The sequence below is a fragment of the Lissotriton vulgaris genome, chromosome 8 (assembly GCF_964263255.1).
Source record: "Lissotriton vulgaris chromosome 8, aLisVul1.2, whole genome shotgun sequence".
NCBI lineage: Eukaryota > Metazoa > Chordata > Amphibia > Caudata > Salamandridae > Lissotriton > Lissotriton vulgaris.
In genome coordinates this window covers 37,400,713-37,420,406 of record NC_141696.1, presented here as the reverse complement: position 1 = coordinate 37,420,406, position 19,694 = coordinate 37,400,713, and the positions used below count along the sequence as shown (strand labels likewise).

Here is a 19,694-nt window from a genome sequence, read left to right as displayed (position 1 = left end):
TCATATTCCTGGAGACACTTATGATATTATCCTACCAGACTCTTATCACAAAATTAACGTACCTCGGGGACACCAGTGCTTTTCTGATGTTTGAAAGTACAGATGTGTGTGCAAAGTGAGATTTTTTATTATAGCCTTAGAGCCCGACATAGCGGGCTCTACCAGCCATTAAAGGCCCACTCCAGCGTTTTCGGCTTGGGCCTTTAACAAGGGAGTGGGCCATTAATGGATAGTAAAGTCCCCTACAGAGGGCTCCAAGGCTATTAGAACATTTTTGTCCCTAGACGGCAGAATGTTCTAATTTGTGAAAACAAAGGTCTCACGTAGCCCAAAGGGGTTTAAATCCCCTCAGGCTCCTAGAGGGCTTTGTTCACAGAAATAGCTGTAAAATAAAAGAAAATATTGGAATGTTGTCTCCGGGTTTCTACCAGCCATTAGAAGCCAGGAGCACTCTATTGTCTTCAGTGGAGCACCCAACATTCCAATGTTCTAATAAGCCAGAGGGTGTGTGTGTTTGTGTTCACAGTCACAGCTATGCATGGAGTAAGAGTGTGTTTCTCAGTTTGTGTGTGTCTGTGTGTACAGTCATTGTCTAATGATAGTTTCTCTTCTCCGCAGGTGGATTTCCCGCTCTATGACCCTCCTTCATACGTCGCAAAGATAGAGAGGCAAGAAACACACAACCCATGGATACAGTAAGTGTGGTACTGAGGAGACATGATTGTCTGTCATGTCCAATTCACCTACTTCTCATGCAGTGTTTCATTGCTTCATATTTAATGAACCCCATCCTCTTTTCTGTCTTTGTCCTTTCCCACTTTAACATATTCCTTCCTCCGGCCCACCGCGCTTCTTTCCTTGCTTTCTTCCTCCCCTCCTTAGATACTACCTCATTTCTTCTTGAATTTCGATCTTCCTTCCTTCCTCTCTTCCAGGAGCTAACACTGGACTCTTCTTTCTTGGGATCTTGGAAGCTTAACAGGAGAACCCTCTCATGTGTAGTCTGTAGGGCGACATTCTACTGTCAGGTCTGGTCCCTTCCAGATGAGGGCATTTAGAGGTTTCCTTACAAATGGTTGTTCCTTGTATTCTGATCATACCCAAGGAGGCAATGGTCATAGGAAACTGCTTACAAGTCAAAACAATAAAAAAATTACATACATTAGCAGTCACCGGGTCCGCCCTCCATTCAGTGCCCTGGTGAAATTAGTTAAATATTCGCCTCAAGTGATAAAAGACAAAGCAAAAAAATTCTTTGCGTATGGCTATGGAAGGATACACAAACAGACAGTACCATGAGGTGAAAGAGAATATTTTTCGGGGGGGGGACACAAACCCATTCTATGTATATATTGAAGAATTTGTAACACTAGGTCTCGTACACAGCTGCTCTGTCGAGCCAAACTTAAAATGAAAGGCATAAAGCCCAGACATGTTAATGTGTTTCTGTTTAATTGCAACACATGCTGTTCTGTAACCAGACCACTGTATTTGAAGGCATTCTTTAGTCTTACTATTGTGTACCTTAGTTTTGCATTCTTTTGGGTTTGTTACTCAATATTCTTCAATGCATCTTATTGGTACACAGATATACCATGAGTTCCCAGGTTTTATTGATGCCCAGTGTGGTTTTCACCTCAGGCTCTCTGTTCTTCTTGCTCTTTATGTTCTACTTTGCTGTTTGTACCGTTTATTTTCTCCTGCTTCACACTTTATCTCTACTCAGTAGGCGATGCATCTTAGATTTCCATCTGTGCTAAGCTGTGACTTTACGTACGGTTCAGTTTGTGACTCGTGTGATATCTTCACTTTAGGTTCTCGGTGTTGGATGGACACCACCACACAAGGAGAATGTCAATGGGATGAGGGTTTCTTCGGAGAGTCTCAGGAGTATTGATATTAACAATCTTTATTCGGCATATAAAAATACCAGGAACCATTAGAGAGTCCCAGGAGTAGAGGATTGCTTCTACCAGTGTGTGAGAGGGCAAGGCAGGCCCTCTAGAGCAGAAGCTGTTAGATGAGGCGAGTGGTTTGATTGGGAGTATTTTACCCTTTTACCCTATGTGTTCTTTAAATGAGAGGTGTATGACCAGGTAGAAATCCAGAGGCAAGGGTGGTGGTGGAGCCAGAAATTACATGAGTGACCCCCCCTGGGTCTGAGCCTACAGCTGACCTTCCTTTATGATATTTGAGAAAATAAACTCAGTTTTAATTGGGCCCATCTTTAGATCCACTGCTGTCATCCAGAACTGACTATTGTCCAGGCAGAGCCCTAGGCATATGCTCTCAGATGCTGCTGAAAATTTGAGGTACAATTTGCATCGTGTAAGGTTAGTGATGCAATGCGGTGCCCTATTCTGCCATTAGGACCCCAAAGGCTCCCCATACCAAAATGGATTGCAGCAACATGATGATGGAACGTAAGGCGACTCTAACAATGAGGAAGGTTTAGAGAAATCCATTTAAAGGGTAAACCACCAGTAGACAGACTTGAAGAAGCTGATTGGTTTGCAAGGGAATTCAAGCCTAACTACCTCATCCATCACCACAGTGCATACCAGTTCAAGACGGCCACCTCTTAGGCTCGAAAATCATCACCACATCTTGTTCTCTCAACCAAGAAAGCAATGGTTCTTTTTTATGAGGTTCACAGGTGCCTTTATCAGTGGGATCCTGGAGTGAGCACCCTGACTCTCCATTGCTTATTGGCCTCTAGGTTCCTGTTGGTCTACAAGCGACTCCAGGGACATTGATTTCTTCTTCTTGCACCTTCTCTGCCTCACTTCATCTGAGGTGGTGGGCACACTCTCTGTAGCTTTGGTTCCACAAGGAACAATGTAGGAGACATTCTTCCTCTACAGACCACATCACAGTGCTCCACATCCACTCTTCTTCCAGGTATTTGTCAGCATGGTTCCTACAGCGTGGAGGAGGACAGCACTGCAGATCTAATCATACATCCTGCTGGGGATCAGAGAATCACTTCTACACATGTGGGGCCCTCCTCTGCACACAGGAGGTGAAGCAAAGCACTCCACCTGTTACCAGGAGCTGAAGAAAAATGCCAGCTCTGCCCATTTTGACATCATTGATGCTTAACCCTTTCAGAGACTCATAACAGTAAACCACTGGAGCCATTTTATATTCTTTAACTCTGCATCAATTCACTGACACATATAAAAATATTTAAGTTATGCAGCATTGCTTTTCATTTACAAGTACAGCTCATGATTCTTTACACCCTCTGTATGGTGACAGTGGAAATGTGTCAGTGCCATGTTCATTTACATGATATTCATTAACAATTTGAGCCCAGTTAACAAATGCAAATTAATGGGCACACATTTCCACACTAATGTACTTAACCTGCACCTTGGTTTAAATCTCTGCCTAAATGCAGTTCACTAACTCTAGATGGAGTGTTAGGCCTACTATTAGGGGTATGTGTTTTCCACTTAAATCGGGGGGTCGGGGTGGGAGCCAATACAACTTAAAATATGACCATAGATATACTATTAGTAACTGTACGGCTGCACCTGAGGTGTAAATCCACCAAATGTGGCTCTTCAAAGCACAAGTGGTGATTTCAGGCTACACAATGTAGTAATATGAATTGAAAAGAATATATACATATTATACAAAAAATGTACTACTGCGACAATATAGGGCCCACATGCTGGGCCCTGCCCTTTTACCCTTGTGCTGCAATAGTTGTAGAGCCAGAAACCAACTATAGCTAGAGAACAAGAAAAAAAGTGTGTGTCGGTGTGTGTGTGTTCGCCTGCGGGTGTGCGTGTGTGTGTGTGTATTAGTGTTAGTGTTATCACCTTTTGCTGCCCTCTTCTGGTCATAGCATCTTTTTGCTCTTCACATGTTCCACTATCTTGTTGTATCCTTTCCTTCTGGAAACCCAAAGTTGACCATCTCTATTTTCTTTCATAGGTCCACTGGCTTCCAACCCAAAATAGAATACTCAGAAAAGGACAGACTTTTATTGTGAGTATGTTTTTAGGTCAAGCCTGAGCCAGCACGCAATCGCTGTTTTGGCTATTTGTTGTAGGTACTGTACGGAGGAGAAGCCCCGCCCACATTTTTACTTGGTTTGTGTTTTTGCTCTTCATAAATGCTAGCGTCTGATTCCTTCATAGGCTTGTGAGTCCCTCCTTAGTATGACCATGTTGTAATTTGTATCCTCCCATGACTACTGGCCCCTTTAATTGGTTGCTACACCGTAGGAGTACTATGTTTTTAGGTTCCTGTTGTGCTTTACTTTGTTCTCGCCCCCTCCCGTTGCCCATGTTCTCCATCCTCCTGTCCGCTGCGGCTCTCTCTCCCTTCAGCGCTATGCAGACACACTGCATCACACGCCACCCGGCACCTGGGGCTGAGGCAGCGCAGCCTCCATTGGCTGCCAGCAGAGCGGGTTCAGAGTTCTTGTCAAGAAGGCAGCTGCTAGCACTGTCGACCTAAACCGCCCCTGATTGAAGGATGTGCAAAGACCACAGATGTCTCCCCATGAGCTCCTTCTCTTCTTCCTCCACCTCCCCGTAGATACGGCGCACCATAGAGCGGCCTGGAAACCGTGCACGCCCAGTGTATTTTAGGACGTTACCTAGTTTCGGCTACCAGGGGGCAGAGATGAGTCCAGAGGCTTGGTGTGTATCATCTATCCTTCTCCTGGCCCATCGGTGCATGAAGGATGAGGCCAGGTGAAATTGTTCCGCTGTCCAGGGACTGGGTGCCAGTGTGGGTGGGTGGGGAGGCGAAGAGGGGTTACATTGCTCCTGCAGCCAGGGGCACACAGTTGGAGGAGTGTGTTGTGGCAGGGAGTGGGGCTATAGTAGTTTGTCCCTGATTCAAGTGCCAGGTGTCAGTGGGCACATTACCTTATTTCTGCTACTAAAGAGCAGGGTTGGGGGCCAGGTGTGTGTGTTTTGTTCCCTTTCATGGGTTTCATGGGAGTTGTGGGGCTATGTTACGTCATTCCCGATCAAGGGGTGAGTGCAGGGTCTTTGGTGGGGGTGGGGTTAACTTGTTCCTGCTGCAAGGGGTGCTCTGACCAGCTCTTGCCCCAGCTCCCGGGCCTTTTCCATCAGGTACCACCACTGGATCTCCATGGAGTACGAGCTGGATCCGCTGGCTCTGAAGAAGCAGGTCATCTCAATGTCATCGCCCACCCTTGCGGTTACATCTCCGGGCACCTCGGTGAGGGTGTGAAGACAGAATGACAAAAGGTTAGCGGGGACTGTAAACATTAGGGCCTACTACCTAGGGCTAAAGCTCCTCCTCAGAAAACACGCTCTGTCGACCAAGGCTCTAAGTGCACTGTGTTCTAACAGCCTCTTTCCCAGGCCCCAACATTACCCCTCTCATGTGCCACAGATCGCCGTCCTTGTTTTCACAGACACATCTCTTTACCATAAGTTCTGTGAACATTGTAGAGGTAACAGGAAAATTAAAGTGTGACATGGACCATGAAGGCCACTAGATTTGTATCCTATCCCATGCCTTCCACGAGCCAGTGATCAGATGAACATGCCTAGGGTAGGTAGTCCACTGAAGTCCCTGGCTGGAGGCTGCAGACCTCTTGTGGCTTGGGTGGTGGGCCATGCCACAGTATACCCCCTCTCAACACTCCCTCTGTCTTTTCTCTTATATACCACCCCTGCTTTGAGGGCTCCACTCTCTCGAGGGGCACTGAGGTTGTAAGGTGTGATGCATTGACTTGGCAGTGTTTATACGGAGTAGTTTTTTTAGCACTCCACCCTCTTCCTTGCCCCACTCCTCCTAGGCAAGGCATGTGTTACTTTTGGCTGTTGGCACCTGTTGTGTCCTGGTAAAACCCTCAGACCCTGCCCCGACAGTGCAATCGTTGGGGTGATACCTGTTCTCTCCATCCCCTGGCGGGTACCCTCTCATGCCCTGTGGTGCATACTCACCATGTGTAGTGAAGAGCAGGTGCGTGTTCAGCATCAGGTAACACAGGGTGCATTTTCACCGGCAAAGAAACTGACACAAAATTTTGGCCAAATGCTCACTTTGGGTCTTTCAATATATTTATTAAGAAGTGCAGGACCTTGCCAAGGGATTTTGCACACTACATACATTCACTCCAAAAATAAAACGTATAGGTAAAAACCATTGTCATTTACAACGTCAATAGCTCTAACTCATATCCAAGACCTATTTGCATTGCAAACGCTTGTTAAATGCAGGCTTCTCCTATGAGTAGGTTGTGAGCTTCTGGTAGCTCTCCAACAACCTTTAAGTAGCCCTCCTATGTGCAGTCCAACCTACTTAATTAGATGCATTTGCTTGGTTCAATTAACATATATATCCTAAATTTGAAAAGAAGACATTCAAGATGAAAATGTGTGCATTTTCTGAACTCTTAAGCTTGAACACGTTTCAATTTCCAAAATAGTTTTAAAGCTAATATTTGAGTTATCGATCATGTTGTGATATGGACACTTATTACTCTAATTATAACCTTGCAATGAGGCCTGTTATCTGTAAAGGAACAGGCTTTTTGCAGGTTCACCCCCCACTTTTTTGCCCACGATTTGAATATTAGGCACTGGTGTAATGACTCTGAAATGCCCTGAGCCCTGCTAATCAGGACTCGGTGCATGTACTCTTTCCATTAAAATGGTGTATGTTTCATTGGCCTGTCCCCAGTTGACATAGCCCAACTTACTTGTAAGTCCTTAGTATATGGTACCAGGGGTACATGAAGTGTCTCTTGTGGACTGCAGCACTACTTGTGCAACCGCAAGTATGGCAGTGTAAACTATGTCTGCCACTGCAGATGGAAAGGGCAGTTTAAGACTGACAACTCATCGTTGCCATTTAAGGTTGTGGCAAAGCCTAAATCTCCCCTTTTAACATATTTACGTCTCCCCTAAGGGAGCCCTATCGAGTCCTAAGGCAGGGTGCTGAATATTAAACAATGTTACAAAAAAAAGGCAAGCCAAATAATGGTCAAGGACCTTGTGTACTGAATGTTTTACAGTAACAACAGTCCCTTCCAAGAAAACAATTTTTGGAGGATTATGTATATAGAGATGCAATGATATCTATATTTGGCTGTCCAGCTGCACATGATCGTTTAATATGAAGAGTTAAAGGAAGAACACACATGTGGGGACATGTACAACATTAAAAAGGAGAAACTCAGGCATTACATGGAGCATGGCCAAAAATTACATAAATTAGGCCAGAAAACAATAAACATTGATGCACTTTAGCACATACAACTGAAAGTATAAGGTTGTGTTTAGAATTATAAACAGTTGAAGACGTTTCGATCCCTTTAACACATTATTGGGATCATCTTCAGGAATAGATAAATGGTGCCTGAGAAAGATGACTGTTAAAGTCAAGTAAGAGCGGCGCCTGCAGCTCAACATAACAATACTGGCTTGTACGAAGAAGATCCTCCTTAAATTTAGAGTCGAAAGTAACTAGGCGAAGAGGAGCATCTTTTTTGTTTAATGTGGGCGATCAGGGAATGGACCAAAAATCCGTGGGTTAGACAAGAAGCCAAGGCTCCAGTTGATGGAGCAACCGTGTGATTGACGTTGGTGAATGACCTTCAAGGGAAGTGACAGCTTCCAATTGCTGTGAAACTTGAAGGACGTTACCAACATGGATCATGCCTTTGCTCCAAGAATCTGCTTTATATTTATACATTTTTTGATTTGAGTTATTTCTTCTTCAGTTGTGTTGGTGCTGTTCGAATGCTGTGCACTTTTTCCTTTGTGTATGCATGCCTGCTCAGATCCACGGCTACTGTGGGTTGAGCTAGAATTTAAGACATGAAACCTCTTGGTCGTAAAGGAGTCGGTAAATGTATTAAACAGTGAGGTTGAACAACCACACTATATAATACACCCAATGTCCTCAAATGATATATTACCCATCTATGGGCACTTCACATAGATACCTCATTTTTTGCATCACTACTAGCAACCCTGCTGAGGTGATCACCACTGACAGTCTTGGTAGGGTGGCCAGTAAAGGATTAGGTACCCTGTATTGTCGGTCAGTTCTGAGAGCATTAGCATTACACAGTGGAGCAGTAGGTACGCCTGTGACTACTATCACTCTGCTGTGAGAGCTTCAAGATTACACAGTGGAGTATTGGGTATCATGTATGAATACTGTCAGTCTGATGTAGGAGCTTCGACTTATCACTATGAAGGTATGAGAATAATCTGCCAATGCAGGCATTTCAACATAACACTGTGAAGTATTAGGTACTCTTTATGAGTACTGTCTGTCTAATGTAGGCTGTCCACATACCACTGTGAAGGATTGGGTACCCTGTGTGTGCACTGTCTGTTTATTTATTTGAAAAAAGTTGTATTTAGTTATTTGAAAAGTTTTATATAGCACTGGCTAGACCTGGAGATATCAGAGTGCATTACATGAGAATCAGCGAGTTACAGGTTACATAGTTACATCCATGAAATCAAAGAATCATGGAGGGAGGAGGAGGAGAGGGGAGGGAAGGAAGCACAACGGTAAAACGAGGAAAACAATGTCAGATGACCGGCTGGGTAGGTGACGGCTGAGGGGGTGAAATTTGTTTAATGTAGGAGCTTCAACATGACACTGGAAGGATAGGGTACCCTGTATGAGTACTGCCGGTCTAATGTAAGAGCTTCAACATAGCATGGTGAAGGGATGGGTACCGTGTCTGAGTACAGTCCGTCTAATGTAGGTGCTTCAACATGACGCGGTGAAAGATTGGGAACCCTGTATGAACATGTCTAATGCAGGAGCTTCAGCATAGCACTGTGAAGGATTGGGAACCCTGTATGTGTATGCTTATGTAGGCACTTTGACATAACATGGTGAAGGATTGCGTACCCTGTATGCGTATGTACAATGTAGGAGCTTTGACACGACGCCATGAAGGATCGGGTAGTCTATATGAGTACTGCCATCTGATGTGAAAGCTGTGACAATGCAGGTCAAGTATTGTGTACCCTGTTTGAATGCCTTCTGTCTCATAACAAAGCTATGACATTACACAGTAAATGATTGCATACTCCTATCAAATACAGTGGTTCAGTTGAGACAGCTTTAACATTACAGATTAAAGGATTGGCTAGTCTGTGTAAGTACTGCTTGTCCATTGTGAGAGCTTCAACAACACACAGCAAATGATTGTGCACCTCTAAAAGTACTCTCCTTCTGATGTGAGAGCTTTAGCATTGCACAGAAGAGCATTAGGTAACCTGTGTGTGCTGTCTGCGATGTGCAAGACTCAACAATTTACAATGAAGGAATAGGTATCCCTATGATTACTCTGCCAGTTGTGAGCAAAGGAGTGTGTACCTCCATAAGTACTCTCTGCCTAATGTAAGAGCTTCAGCATTACACAGAAGAGCATTAGGTAACCTGTGAGTGCTTTCTGTGATGTGCAAGACTCAACAATTTACAACGAAGGAGTAGGTACCCCTATGATTACTCTTTGCCAGTTGTGAGAGCTTCAGTTGTACACAGTAAAGGATTGGGTGCCCTGTGCCAGTACTGCCTGTGTGATGTGAGAGCTTCAGCATTCCAAAGTAAAGGATTAGGTTATCTTACAAGCATGGCCTGCCAATGAGTAGAGATTTAACTTTACACAGTAAAGTGTTAGGTGCCCTATGAGTAAAGTACGCTTGCGTCTGTTGACTGCCTGATTGCTGATCAGCGCACGTTCCTGTCAGCCATTGCCACGTAAGAGTTTTGATGGTGTCAAACATAATCCTGCTGCAAATGCTTCCACCAAAAAGTCATTGGCTAGGCGGACAGAGCCATTGGGCTCTGACAAGAGCTTCTGTGAGTTTCACGAGAGCAGAGAATTTTGAAATTGAAACCATTCTAATCAGTATCCTGTGAGAAATGAGAGTTCAGTAACACGATCTTTATGACCAATGGTCCATAAATTACCACTTATCAGAGGCAGGAAGGTGAAGATGCTCTTTGGAATAAAGCAATTCCCTGGATTAGGCACGTGAGAGACTGTAGGTCAGTTATCAGAGCAGATATCCTGCGAGGAAGAAGGTGTTCCCCCTGAATTGCCCCACAAATTGTATTGAACTAACCTTAGTAGAAGATAGGTAGGTACAGTGCTTGATTGCACTGGAAGCAAGAACCTCGGCTCCTGTGACATCCAGCATTCAATTTAAGTGCCACCACCCCAACCAGTGACGGTCATCGCGCTTCTCTCCAACTGCATCACATGTTTGCCAAGATTCAACCTTGGCTGTGAATGACTGACTGCACTGGTGTGATACATCCCCTGCTTCAGTGACCAAACCAGTCACCTTACCACCTTCTGAGGGCAAAGGTGAAATTATTTATGGTCAAAGGTTTCTAGACACTAGGGGGATACCCGAGCCCAGGGAATGCCCACAGGTTGGGCGTAACTACTATCCTTGCCGCCATCAGATTTGTGTAGACAACCAAACTCATAGTTCTAGCCCTCCCAAGATCCTGATGCCGAAGGCTTTGTGCAAGCTCAAGATGGTATCATGGAACGTGGCCAGGGTCACATCAAATGACGCTCTCACATTGGATCAATTTCGTGAAAGCCTTGGAGGAAACATCTGTATCCTCTAGGAAACATGGAGTACCACTACATATCACATGCCAGGCTAGCTTACATATCACAGACCCGCTATTCAAAGCAAAATATACACACCCTACAGGTAGCCTGCTTGATTGGGTAAAGATAGAACTTAATAGTCAAGTTCATGAGCTGTCCTGCGACAACGCCGACATATTGGGCATTCAGCTGAAGGGCGTGAGACCACTTTCGTTGACATCTACTATGTCTATGCCAGAGGTACTGGGGAGGGGGGTTGGCAGATCCTCTACCTTACAGCAACTGGAGGAGCTCCTGAAGAAAAGGTGTCCTATGCACCCCTTGATTTTAGAGGGGATTTTAATGTTATGTTTGAACTCCTGGAGAGGAAATATATATGTGAGGCAAGAGAGGAAGATGACATACGGCTAGTTCCTCAACTTGAGCTAACCACCATTAAAAATGGTCGCAAGTGGCCTTACAGTTAAATGCTATTACCCTTGGACATGGGTTGAGGGCCACAAATGGGCGACCAAGTCTGATAAAATGGGTGCCAATACATTTGATAGATCCAAGGGTTTAAGCCGTATAGATTATTTCCTACTCGACTTGAGGCTATGGCCCTTCCTCATAGATATGATTGTGGGTTCAAGTGTTGATAGTGATCACAGCCCTTTATGTCTGAGCCTAATGTCCCCTTGGGGCGAGTCTTGCCTTACATATAGAGAGCATTTAGTAACCAGAGAGCTCCTTCCATTGAATTATAATCGCCGCTTAAGTGGCGAAAGTTGGTCTTGGACAAGAACAAAATTCATTCACTTAAAAATGAACTATCAGTGTGCACGGCAGACCTTACACCTTTACTTGAGTATCTGGAAGGTCTGGAAGCCATAGTACATAGGCACTTTTGCTTTTTTAAACAGTTGTTCGGGGTACAGCTCTAGTGCATCTTTGCGGACCCGTGGTTTAACCCCGAATGGAGGCAAAGAAAACATCTGTTAATGTCAGCCCTCAGATCTAATGCTACTGATCTTGTAAGAGCCCTAAGAAGGTCCTACAAAAAAGCCCATGTTAAAGCAAAAAGGGAGGGGGATGAGGGTAGGTGGAGGCTCATCGGAGAGTCATGTGCCCGCAAGGACTTCGAATCATTCTGGCTCATAGTGAATTAGTGGGACACCAAGAGACCTTTGCTATCCTCCTGCAATATTGCAATAATGGCTTGGTATGACCACTTCAAGCTCCTGTATGCGGGTGCCACCCAGGCTGATTTGGTAACATTACAACCAGAATTATCTCTAACCTTCTCAAAGGAGCTCTTCACGAGCAGTGACATCCAGTGTTCTATTAATTCTATTGTCTAAGCTAAGGCTCCTGGATTGGATGGCATCCCAGGTGACCTGTTGCTGCATGACAGAGAAAACTGGTCGGCCTATATTCTGATAATAGCGAATGCCATCGCTGCGTGTGCCTCTACACCCCATTCTTGGAAGGAAGCAGAGGCGATCCCGATCTTTAAAAAGGGAGACAGGATATCGCCCAGCAACTACAGACCCATTAGTCTTATTGATTCAATACAAACAGTGGTCTGTCAAGCAGAACTGGTCAAAATACAGGATTGGGCTAGTGGGAACAATATTTTAGCTCCCTTCCAAGCTGGTTTTAAGGAAAAGATAGGGAACGGAATTTTGCTTCCTTCTCATTTTTTGGAAGACTGTGGTCATTGGTCGGGGAAGCCTAAATGTGTCCAATATCGATTTCCAAATTGCCTTTGATCTCGTCCCTAGTCAGAAATTGTGGCATGTAATCAGAAATGGGGATGCAGCCAGAGATGTTATCTCTAGTTACCAGTCTCCACAATGGAACTTTCGCTAAAGTTCGGTGGGGCGACCAAGGCCAGCTCACCGATACAATTGACGTTAGCAGGGGCATTCAGTGAGGGTGTGTTTTTCCTACACTTTTCTCCCTTTATATGAATAATGTGGTGCCATGGTGCAAGCCGATTCACCTTTGCTGGGGAGGGAAAGGGTTGTGATGCTCCTTTTGCGGACAATGCCCTGCTCGTCTCAAAAAACCCTGGGGGGGGCTTCAGATATTGCTTAATTGTTTTAATGATTTCTGTAAGTCACAGGGTCTTGAGATCAATACTTTAAAGACAGCATTTCTGACAATAAATCTCCATAAATCTTACAAGGGTAGCCCAACTCTGGGAGGTATCCCACTTGAGAGAGACAGCAACTTCAACTACCTGGGCATCACATTAGCTTGAATTATGTCCTTGAAACCCCAAGTGGCTAAATCTACCTTGAAGCTTGCCCAATTAGCTTGGGCTCTGAAAAAGGAACTTAGCACCTCCTATAGCAAACCAGGGGCAGCGCCGCTGCAGATGTATGAATCCAAAGCCGTGAGCTCAGCACTTAATGGTGCAGAGCTATGGGGTTTCAAAAGTTTGGTCAACTTAACAAGAGTTGAGAACAGGTTTTTGAGACATTTGGTCCAGCTACCACAGAGTACCCCCCTCTGCCCCCTAAGGTTAGACTTGGGCAGTAAAGCGATTGATGACAAGGCTAAGCTTCGCCCACTGCTATTCTAGAGGAGGATCAGGTCCGCCCCTGAGCTAGGCACCTAGGCCAAGGCCCTTGAATAAGTAATTTCTCTAGATAAGCAGAATAAGATTGGGTAGATAAAGAATGTAATTGTACCTATTATCCGATTTAGGGCTGGAGGATCACTGGGAGAATAGGGACCCAGCATCTTTTCCTACTAAAGCCCATATAAAAATGCATTATTGGCGATGGGTCGCCCAGACAGTAGCCACCAATCTTAATGAGGGTCGTCTAACTAAGGAATTCACAGACCATACATTTATTACCTTCCTAGAACCATATTTAGAAATAATCCAGAAGCCTAGTGATAGGAAATTATACATGCAGTTCAGATTTGGCACGCTTCTTCTCAACTCCAGCACCAGTACTTGGAGTAATTCCCCAGTGCCTTCTCGGTTCGTCTCACTTTGCACTGCTAGCATAGAATCAACAGCACATGTCCTGTTTGACTGCCCGCCCTATTTACGCCCAAGAGCTAAGTGCCTTGTACCAATATGCAGGCAGCTGGGAACACATAGTCATGCTGAAGCGTTGCGTATACTCAGATCAGACCCTAGGGCAGTGGTAACCTGTGCAGTGGCAACGTTTCTTGGCCTCATGTTGGGCATTAGGTGGAAGCAATTGCAAGCAGATTGAGGTTGAAGGGGACGAGGAATAGCTGCTTTGTAATAACTGAAGGTCTCAGCTGTTCTGCCTCTCTGTCACTGATATTGTAAGATCTGAGTTGGCTGCATATCATTCGCTGGTTGGCATCACAACGGATCACATTTGAAGATTTTGGCTCTCTGAAGGTTATTGCTGCTACTGCTTTGGGTGCATGGTTTAGAGGGATGCTCTTTATATGCACCATACTCTTGGTTCCAGCCTTATACAGTCTGAGGATGATGAAATGTTTTAAAGTTTAAACATTTTAACAATTTATAATTCTAATAATTGAGTTGAACCCTATACTTCCATCTACATATTTGTTGCTAATGATTTGTTTCTTCTTTTTAATAGTTCTAAAATTTTAACAATCTATAACTCTGTATCTATGAGTTGAATCACCCTTTACAACCAGGGGTCTTTGCTATTGAATATTTCCCCAACTTATATTTTAACATTTTAAGCAAAAGTTATATTGCACAGTGCACTTTTTGGAACAAATGACTGAAACAAATTTTAGATTGACTTCATATGCATCTGGATTGTATAACGATCAAGGTGATGATCATGGGTATTGAATGTTGACGAAGACGCAGCCATGTTCATACGATACAATTGAGCCGGCACCCAATTAAAAAAAATCCAATCAGTAGAACTGGAATTATGAATATTTTACATGTTTTGTGAAAACTAGCACCCAAAAGATCACAGCAAGTCAAGTCAGAGAAGTCAAGTCAGAGAATTTATATAGCGCACTACATACCCAGAGGGTCCCAAGGCGCTTAGATAGGGGAGGAAGATTACTTGTCAAATATCCACGTTTTAAGCTGCTTTCTGAATGCTAGGTGGTTCTGGGTAAGGCGAAGGTAAGCGGGGAGTGAGTTCCATGTTTTAGCAGCCAGGTATGAGAAGGATCTGCCGCCCATGGTGGTCTTGTTGATGCGAGGTACAGTGGCGAGGGCTTGGCTGGAAGAACGTAGTTGGGGGGAGGGGGTGTAGAAGGACAGTCGTGAGTTGAGGCATTCTGGTCCGATGTCGTAGAGTGATTTGTGTGCGTGGGTTAGCAGTCGGAAAGTGATCCTCTTATTGACGGGTAGCCAGTGGAGGTCTTTAAGGTGACCGGAGATGTGTTCGTTGCGTGGGATGTCTAATATGATCCTGGCTGAGGCGTTTTGGATTCGTTGGAGTTTCTTCTGGAGTTTAGCCGTAATGCCTGCGTAGAGGGTGTTTCCGTAGTCCAGTCGGCTCGTGACCAGAGCATGGGTGACTGTTTTCCTTGTTTCGGTGGGGATCCAGCGAAATGTTTTTCTCAGCATGCGAAGGATGTTGAAGCAGGAAGAGGATACGGCGCTGACTTGTCTATTCATTGAGAGTGAAGAGTCCAGTATGATGCCTAAGTTCCGTGCGTGGTTTGTCGGGATGGGTGCCTTTCCGAGGGCTTCCGGCCACCAGGAGTCGTCCCAAGCAGAGGGGGATGTGCCTAAGATGAGGACTTCTGTTTTGTCTGAGTTCAGTTTCAGACGGCTTTGTTTCATCCATTCGGCAACTTCTTTCATTCCTTCGTGTAGGTTAGTTTTGGCGGTGCTGGGGTCATTGGTGAGAGAAAGGATTAGTTGAGTGTCATCCGCGTAGGAGATGATGTTGAGGTTGTGTTGGCGGGCGATGGTCGCGAGGGGGCTCATGTATACGTTGAAGAGGGTGGGGCTGAGTGAGGATCCTTGTGGTACGCCACAGATGACTTCAGTGGCCTCGGACTTGAATGGTGGGAGGCGGACTTTCTGAGTTCTTCCGGTGAGGAACGAGGTGATCCATTCAAGTGCTTTTCCTTGGATTCCGATGTTATTGAGGCGTTGTAAAAGGGTGCTGTGGCAGACTGTGTCAAATGCTGCAGAGAGGTCGAGGAGGATGAGGGCGACTGTGTCTCCATTGTCCAGTAGAGTTCGAATGTCGTCTGTTGCTGCGATGAGGGCAGTCTCAGTGCTGTGTTTTGCTCGGAAGCCAGATTGTGAGGAGTCGAGGGATTTGTTGGCTTCGAGGAAGGCGGCGAGTTGGTTGTTGACAGCTTTCTCGATGACTTTGGCCGGGAATGGAAGGAGCGAGATGGGGCGGTAATTTTTGAGTTCGTTGGGGTCCGCTGTGGGTTTCTTCAGAAGGGCGGTGAGTTCAGCGTGTTTCCAGTCTTCCGGGAAGGTGGCGGAGTTGAGGGAGCTGTTGATGACGTCTCGGAGGTGCGGTGCTATGACGGAGTCTGCTTTGTTGAAGATGTGGTGAGAACATGGGTCTGTGGGGGATCCTGAGTGGATGGAATTCATCAGGCGGATTGTGTCCTCAGTGGAGATTGGGTTCCAGTCGTTAAGGGTGTTCACGGGGGGAGAATGTTCAGCACAAGGTAGGGTGGGTTGGTTGTCGAAGCTGTTGTGGATGTCTGCAATTTTGTTGTGGAAGAATGAGGCTAGGGAGTCGCAGAGGGCTTGAGAGGGGGTGATGTCGTTGGAGTTGGCAGAGGGATTGGAAAATTCCTTGACGATGTTGAAAAGTTCCTTGCTGTTGTGGGCGTTGTTGTCTAGTCGATCCTTGAATGCTGTTTTCTTGGCCTTTCGGATTAGTTGGTGGTGAGTGCGGGTGGCGTTTTTGAAGGTGTCCTTGGTGCTAGTAGTTGGGTCTTTTTTCCAGGCCTTTTCGAGGGAGCGGCAGAGTTTCTTGGACTTCTTAAGATCATCGTTAAACCATGAGGCCTTTTTGCTGGCAGGTTTGTTTTGACGTTTCTTCAGTGGTGCTAAGGTGTCGGCGGTGTTGGATAACCATAGGGTGAGGTTGGCGGCGGCTTCGTTTGCGTTAGAAGAGTGGGCTGGGGTGTTTAGAAGGAGCGATGCGGAGATCTGGTCTGTGGTGATTTTGTTCCAGTTTCTTTGCAGAGTTGGTTGGAGGTGGTTGGTGGGTTTTGGTTTGTTGTAGGTGAAGTGAACGCAGCTGTGGTCAGTCCAGAGGAGCTCCGTAGTGTGGCTGAAGGAGACATGATTGCTGGAGGTGAAGATGGGGTCGAGTGTGTGACCTGCGATGTGGGTGGGGGATGTGACCAGTTGTTTAAGTCCGAGGTTGGCGAGGTTGGCGAGATTGTCCAAGAGGGTGGTGGTGTTGCGGTCGTTGATCTTTTCAAGGTGAAAATTGAGGTCTCCCAGAAGGATGTAGTCTTTGGAGGGGAGCGCGTGAGGAGTGATGAAGTCCGTGATGTCTTCACTGAATTTTGCGCGGGGTCCTGGTGGTCTGTAGAGAAGGGGGGTGCCTCTGAGTGTGGTCTTGGGGTCGATGAGGATCTGGAAGTGAAGGTGTTCAGAGTTGGTGAGATTGGCGTCAGAGCTGGTTGAGATGCGGATTGACTTCTTATGGACTATAGCGATTCCTCCTCCTGTGTGGTCGGTGCGGTCCTTACGAATGATCTTATAATCTTCAGGGATGGCAATGGTGATGTCTGGGGCGGAGGAGGCGTTCATCCAAGTTTCTGTAAGGAAGGCGACGTCCGGAGAGATGGTGTCTAGTAGATTCCATAGGTCAATGGCGTGTCTGTGGACTGATCGGGTGTTGAGAAGGATGCACTGTAGGTGGTTGGGGTCAGGGGTCTGTGTTGTGGTCGTAGCGGAGATGTTGTCGGTACCGATGAATTTGCAGGAGTAGCAGGAGAAAGGTCCATGGGTGTGTCCAGGAGCGGCTTGGACGCAGTTGGGGGCGCGGCCGGGGTTAAGGGCTAGGAGGGTGGAGGCATCGTAGGTGATGCGGGAGGGCTGGGCAGCGCGAGGGGCAGGGGTCTGGCGCTGGGCGCGGTCCAGGCGCGGACGGGCGTAGACGGGCTTACCTTTGGCGCACCTTCGGCGTGGCCGAAGCGCGTGGACGCTGCGCGTGGGGACATTGGCCATAAATGGATGTTGGAGGGGGCGGAGCGTGGGAGGGGCAGCAGCTGGGAGTCGGTAGCGGGGAGGAGGGGCGGGCCAGGAAAGTGCAAGCAGCAAAATGGAGGGTGAAAGTGTAGCTGAGGCAGGGGCAGCAGATGGACCAGCAGGTCGGAAAACAACACAGCGTCACCACAGAGTCAGTGATGTAAGTTAATGGGACACCAAATGCAGCGTAAGCACACAGGCACAGCGCTGTTTAAAATCGGGCGCTTAAGGGCTAAGATTGCAGTATAAGCACACAGGCACAGTTACACAGCGCAAAGCACAAGGCACAAAGTGAACACAGCGTCTGCACAACAAGACTGGGTCAAAGTCGAAAACAAAAGGCCTACCATGATTGGAGCGCAGTTCAGATACAAGAAGTGGATTGGTCCCAGTCAGCACTTACCTTCAGGCTTAGAAGAAATTCTGAGAAAACGTGTTTGCAAAGGCAAAGTTCAGTGAGGCAAGGCTGCAGGCGGTATCTGAGGAGGGAATGTTGGCAGGGGGTAGCCTTTGGTCGATGTCACAGTAAAGATTTCTATGTTTGGACTTAGAGTCGAAAATATCCAGTGGGACGAGTTGGAGGGCCGTAGCCAAAGACAGTTCAACAAGGTTGGATACCCCTTTGAAGAAAAAACACAGAAAATAATTTTGTGCACCAGAGAATTTAGCGGGAGAAGCCGCAAAGTCAGTTTGAGTGGCGATGCACCACCGGCGGTGCAGGTTGGTCAGAGTCTCCTCCTGGTTCTCAAAACAGTTTTGGGCCAAAATGTTTTCAAGTCCTCAGTTTTGGTGTTTGGCCATCTGAATAACTTTAGCACCACAACCAAGTGTCCAGGACTAGTGGGGCACCTCTTGAGGGTTCAGGATCCACTTAGGCTTGATCCATGTGCGAGTTCAAGATGGTGGGAGCCTTTTACGTCACTGTGGTTCTGAACAGGAGGCCAGCAACTAGCCCTTTGAGATGCTGTGGTAGTCCTGGGTTCAAGTGAAGATGCAGGGCTCAACAGCAGGGCTGGCCTCTGTGAGTCCGAGGCAGGATCCAGGCACAAAAGCGAGTCATCCCAGGTAAAGAAAAGCTATCTTGCAGCAGGCAGTCCCTGAGAGTCCTTCTGTAGATCCACGAGATAACTGAAGAGTGGGTCATGAGGACCCTTCCGCTGGAAGTTGGGGAAAGCTTCAATAAAGGTTCTTTGAAGTTCATGGAATTTCCTGACTCCCTTTTCCTGACTCCAAGCTGGCTGCAGTGAGAATATGGGAATGTTAGGTCCTATGTGTGATGGAAGAGTACATCATAATCAGTTGCAAGTGGGTCTGGGCTCACCTTCCCCACCCCCCACCCCCATCCTGCCAGCAGATGGCCCGTTGGGGCACATCTAATCTCTCTATTGTGTGCCTGTCTGGGAGGAAGTATTAAAGACTAACTGCTAGCTACACCCAGTCATGTGACACAAGAGACAGGCTGCAGGCAAAAAGAGCTAAGGGCAGAAAAATTGCAACTTTCTATAAGTTTAAAATTGGAATAAAAATTGACTATAACATTGATGAGGTTTTATCATTACAATTTCATAGTTACACAACATAATATAGAGCTACCTGCTCCATTTGGAAATGACAGCTTTTTAAGTGTAATAAGGAATCCCCAATGCTATCCCATGGGAGAGGTGGGGCTCAAAGTAGTGAAATAGAAATTAGGAGTTTGTCATTACCACGACAGGTAAAACGTAAACGTACATGTACAACACAGCACCTGCCCCAATTGGCTACCTAGGGCCTGCCTTAGGGGTAATTTATATGTAATAAAAGGGGACTGTAAGGCTTGACAAGGGGGTTTTATTGGGCAGTCGATATGGCAGTTTAAAACTGCATTCAGGCTGCAGTGGCAGGCTTGAAACATGTTTAAGGTGCTACGTAAGTGGGTGGCACAATAGGTGC

The 19,694-nt window shown here is 46.2% G+C and overlaps 1 protein-coding gene across 2 annotated transcripts in view; it reads left to right on the top strand.

The window, feature by feature from the left end:
• LOC147693338 (transient receptor potential cation channel subfamily M member 2-like) overlaps positions 1 to 19,694 on the top strand; it is a 623,295-nt gene that overhangs the window by 535,419 nt on the left and 68,182 nt on the right. For both annotated transcript variants that reach the window (XM_086933675.1, XM_086933674.1), the window contains exons 29-30: positions 619 to 695; positions 3,946 to 3,999. In XM_086933675.1, the coding sequence (XP_086789801.1) occupies positions 619 to 695; positions 3,946 to 3,999 (131 nt within the window). The remainder of the gene's footprint in view (positions 1 to 618; positions 696 to 3,945; positions 4,000 to 19,694) is intronic.